The sequence below is a fragment of the Colius striatus genome, chromosome 9, assembly GCF_028858725.1.
Source record: "Colius striatus isolate bColStr4 chromosome 9, bColStr4.1.hap1, whole genome shotgun sequence".
Taxonomy (NCBI): Eukaryota; Metazoa; Chordata; class Aves; order Coliiformes; family Coliidae; genus Colius; species Colius striatus.
In genome coordinates this window covers 34043881-34047096 of record NC_084767.1, presented here as the reverse complement: position 1 = coordinate 34047096, position 3216 = coordinate 34043881, and the positions used below count along the sequence as shown (strand labels likewise).

The 3216-nt window shown below is 46.1% G+C and overlaps 1 protein-coding gene across 1 annotated transcript; it reads left to right on the top strand.

Annotated features, from left to right (window-relative positions):
• Positions 1-277: 277 nt before the first annotated feature.
• On the top strand, positions 278-3216 carry LOC133626042 (dual specificity protein kinase CLK1-like). Its single transcript, XM_062002179.1, has 9 exons — positions 278-384; positions 1094-1210; positions 1335-1501; positions 1597-1691; positions 1776-1905; positions 2015-2097; positions 2437-2516; positions 2760-2850; positions 2945-3216. Exons 3-9 carry the CDS (start codon positions 1348-1350, stop codon positions 3146-3148), a joined length of 837 nt encoding a protein of 278 aa, XP_061858163.1. The 5' UTR covers positions 278-384; positions 1094-1210; positions 1335-1347; the 3' UTR covers positions 3149-3216.

The window sequence follows — 3216 nt, the reverse complement described above, 5'->3', positions numbered from 1 at the left end:
TCCTTTCTATCTTAACGTTTTTGTTTGGAGGTGGGGATTGTTACTCTTTTTCTGTAGACCTGAATACTTTTTTTTTTTTCCTTTCTCCCATTTTTCACCCCCAAAAATAGTAAGTTAATGAAGGAGATCCCCGGCAATGCACCTGCATGAGAGTTGTCCAATAACATCTCTCAAAACAGATTTACAATTTAAAGCAGCACAGCCTAGGGTAGCTTCAGTGATAGCACTTAGGCTTTTGGGTTTATTTTTGTTTGCTTGGTTTTATAATAGCTGAGTAAGTTCACAGCTTCCGTGCCTGAGAGTTCTTTTCTCTACAGATGAGGTGGTGGCGACTTTGGGTACGGGTGCCTTTGGAAAAGTAGTGGAATGCATCGATCGTGAAGAGTAAGTCTTTCACTGAAGGCATGTAATTTCTCTTCCCGTCGCCATCACGGTGTGGTTTGTGAAGCGCCTCCCCGTTGTGTCAGGTTTTACTGTTACGTCCTCGTCTGCTGCTCTGCGTAAGGCCACGAGCCGTTCCCAGACGCCGATGTCTGTTGCCATGTCGTGCTAAAACCAGCTCCCAGACGCAAGGGTTGGGCAGGACTGGTGGATGGGGCGACGGGGCGTCTTCTGCCGGCACGCCTCAGCCTGGGAGAGGTCATGGTCTGGGGGCCTGGACACAGAAGGGTGAAGCATCCCCCAGCCTGGGCAGTGCTGGGGCCGGCACCATCCCCTGGGCTGTATGAGGAGCAAGGTCCCTGACATCGTGTGATGATGTAATTGTCATTTTGTGTTTCACGGCGTTTTTGCTGTGCGCAAACTGGCACAAAACTAGAGTGTTTACAGTCGTAAATACAAAGGAAGAGGTGAGTGGGGCCTTTAGCCTTTAATACTGACGTAGAAGGCATTGAATGTGTTTTTTAAAATGTAAAGGTTATATTTCAGTTGTGGTTGTGCATAGATGAAGCTTGGTTCAGTGTGTACTTAAAAAAACTCCCCACCTCTTCACGATAAGGTTGCCATTGTTACAAACTATGTATGTGGTGATAATTACCGAATATTCTGCATTAAAGCTAATTGTTCTGATCACTGCTGAAACCTGTCTTTTCAGCCACAACAGGCACGTAGCTGTGAAAATAATAAAAAATGTCCCTACGTGCACGGAGGCAGCTCACTTAGAAGTACAGGTGCTGCAGCATTTAAAGGCAGTGGATCCCAACGGTAGATAGTAAGTGTACAAAGCCGTCTGTCCTTTTGTTTTGGCTTTCAAGTGTCTGCGATGTCACTTTCTGCAACGTACAACGTGTGGATCTGAGTGTCACGCAACTTGCTGTATTTCCCTGCTTTTGCAGTCACTGCGTCCGGATGTTAGAATGGTTTACGTACCGTGACCACGTCTGCATTGTTTTTGAGCTGCTGGGGCTCAGCACCTATGACTTCCTTAAACAGAATGGCTTTCTGCCCTTTGAGCTGGACCACATTAGACAGATGGCATATCAGATCTGCGAATCTGTGAACTGTAAGTTTTTTGTGGGGTGGTTTGGTTTGGTTTTTTTTGCTTTGTTTGTTACATTCTCTTGACAGAGTTGGCTAACTGTGTTTGTTACATGGCAGTTTTGCACCTGAAGAAGTTGACTCATACAGATCTGAAACCAGAAAACATTGTATTTGTGAACTCAGACTATGTTAAAAAGTATAGCCACAAATGGGTGAGTTGCCGTCGTCTTCCCCACCTCTCCCTTGGCCACTGTCAGGGTTTATTTGGTCACTTGCATCTCCCTGTTTCAATTTAGAAATGCAATGAACGCACCATAAAAGATCCAGCCGTCAAAGTCGTGGACTTCGGCAACGCGGTATATGACGCTGAGTATCACAGCAGTCTGGTGTCCACGAGATATTACAGAGCTCCTGAAGTCATCCTAGGTCAGAAGACGCCTGTTTGTTAGGCTACAGCAGTGTTGCGTATCTTGCTTGAGCTGTTGAACTGTTTGCAGGGTGCTATAAACGTGAACCTGCTGCATCTTTTTCACAGGACTGGGGTGGTCACAACCCTGTGACGTTTGGAGCATTGGATGTGTCCTCGTGGAATATTACACTGGATCCACACTGTTTGATGTAGGTAACAGCGAACCCCCACAGTGATGCTGCGTGTGTAATACTTCTTAGCTGGGTGGAGACATGCTAGGGGGAGGTGGGAACTAAGGGGAGTGGTCTGAGCAAGAAATGAAGCTGCGTTTCTCTTTAATGCCAAATTGGAGAGAACCGTAGGGGCAAAACCCCTCCAGTACATGGCAACTTTCTTCAGGAAACAGATGAGTACAGCTTTTTTTTTTTTTTCTTGAATCTGAAGTGGATTCTTGGCTGCAGCGTACAGTCAACGCTGAAGTAAGGCTACTCCGTGGTTAACTTCCTCTCACAGAAAAAAAAAAAAAGTCTCTTTTGCTCTCCCTCTAGGCCAGGAGGGACGAAGAGCAGCTGGCAATGATGGAGCGAGTCCTGGGGCCCCTGCCAGATGACATGGCCAAGAGAAGCAGGTAACGATGTTTTTCTCTCCCTGGACTGCTATAGTTTTATGTATTTTCAGATCTGGTTTCGTAGGAAATTTTTTAAAAGTCTAATAAGCTCAGATTTATCCTTTTGCTGTATCGACCAAGCTGGTCAGGCAGGTGCAACAGGGCCAGTCAGTCCCCAAGCTGGGAACAAACATGCTGATAAAAGTTCTAGTGCAGGGACAAGCCCAAATCTTTGGTTAACAAACCGTGGTCTGTTTGGTTAAGGAAACGCAGATACTTCTCTCATGACCGGCTGGATTGGGATCAACGGAGTCCAGCTGCTAGATACATGTTAAGCCAGTGTAAGCCACTGAAGGTAAGAGGACAGAGGGGAAAGGGGTTTGGGGAGGGGAGCTTGAAGTGCAATTAATGAGATTCCAAAACCCCCGTTTTTTGTTTTCTTGATGAAGGAATTCATGACCTGCCAGGACGCTGACCACCAGAACCTCTTTGACCTCCTTGGCAAGATGCTGGAGTACGACCCAGCCAAGCGCATTACTCTTGAAGAAGCTCTGACACATCCTTTCTTCTTCCCCTTAGAAAGACGCACCGCCCCTCCACCTAAGAAGGCTGGCATTTTTTGCCTTCCACCAAAGAAACGTAGACAATATTAAGTTAGTTAACTAAGTTAATTCAGCTGAGTTTTGACTGTTAAATAAACTCAGGTTGTTTGCACTTTAAA

What these genes read in the sequence shown, in the direction of transcription:
- LOC133626042 (XM_062002179.1), top strand. Translation starts at nt 1,348, where the DNA reads ATGTTAGAATGGTTTACGTACCGTGACCACGTCTGCATTGTTTTTGAG. An exon ending in GATCTGCGAATCTGTGAACT is followed by an intron (nt 1,502 to 1,596) that starts GTAAGTTTTTTG and finishes GTTACATGGCAG; the next exon opens with TTTTGCACCTGAAGAAGTTG. An exon ending in AAAAGTATAGCCACAAATGG is followed by an intron (nt 1,692 to 1,775) that starts GTGAGTTGCCGT and finishes GTTTCAATTTAG; the next exon opens with AAATGCAATGAACGCACCAT.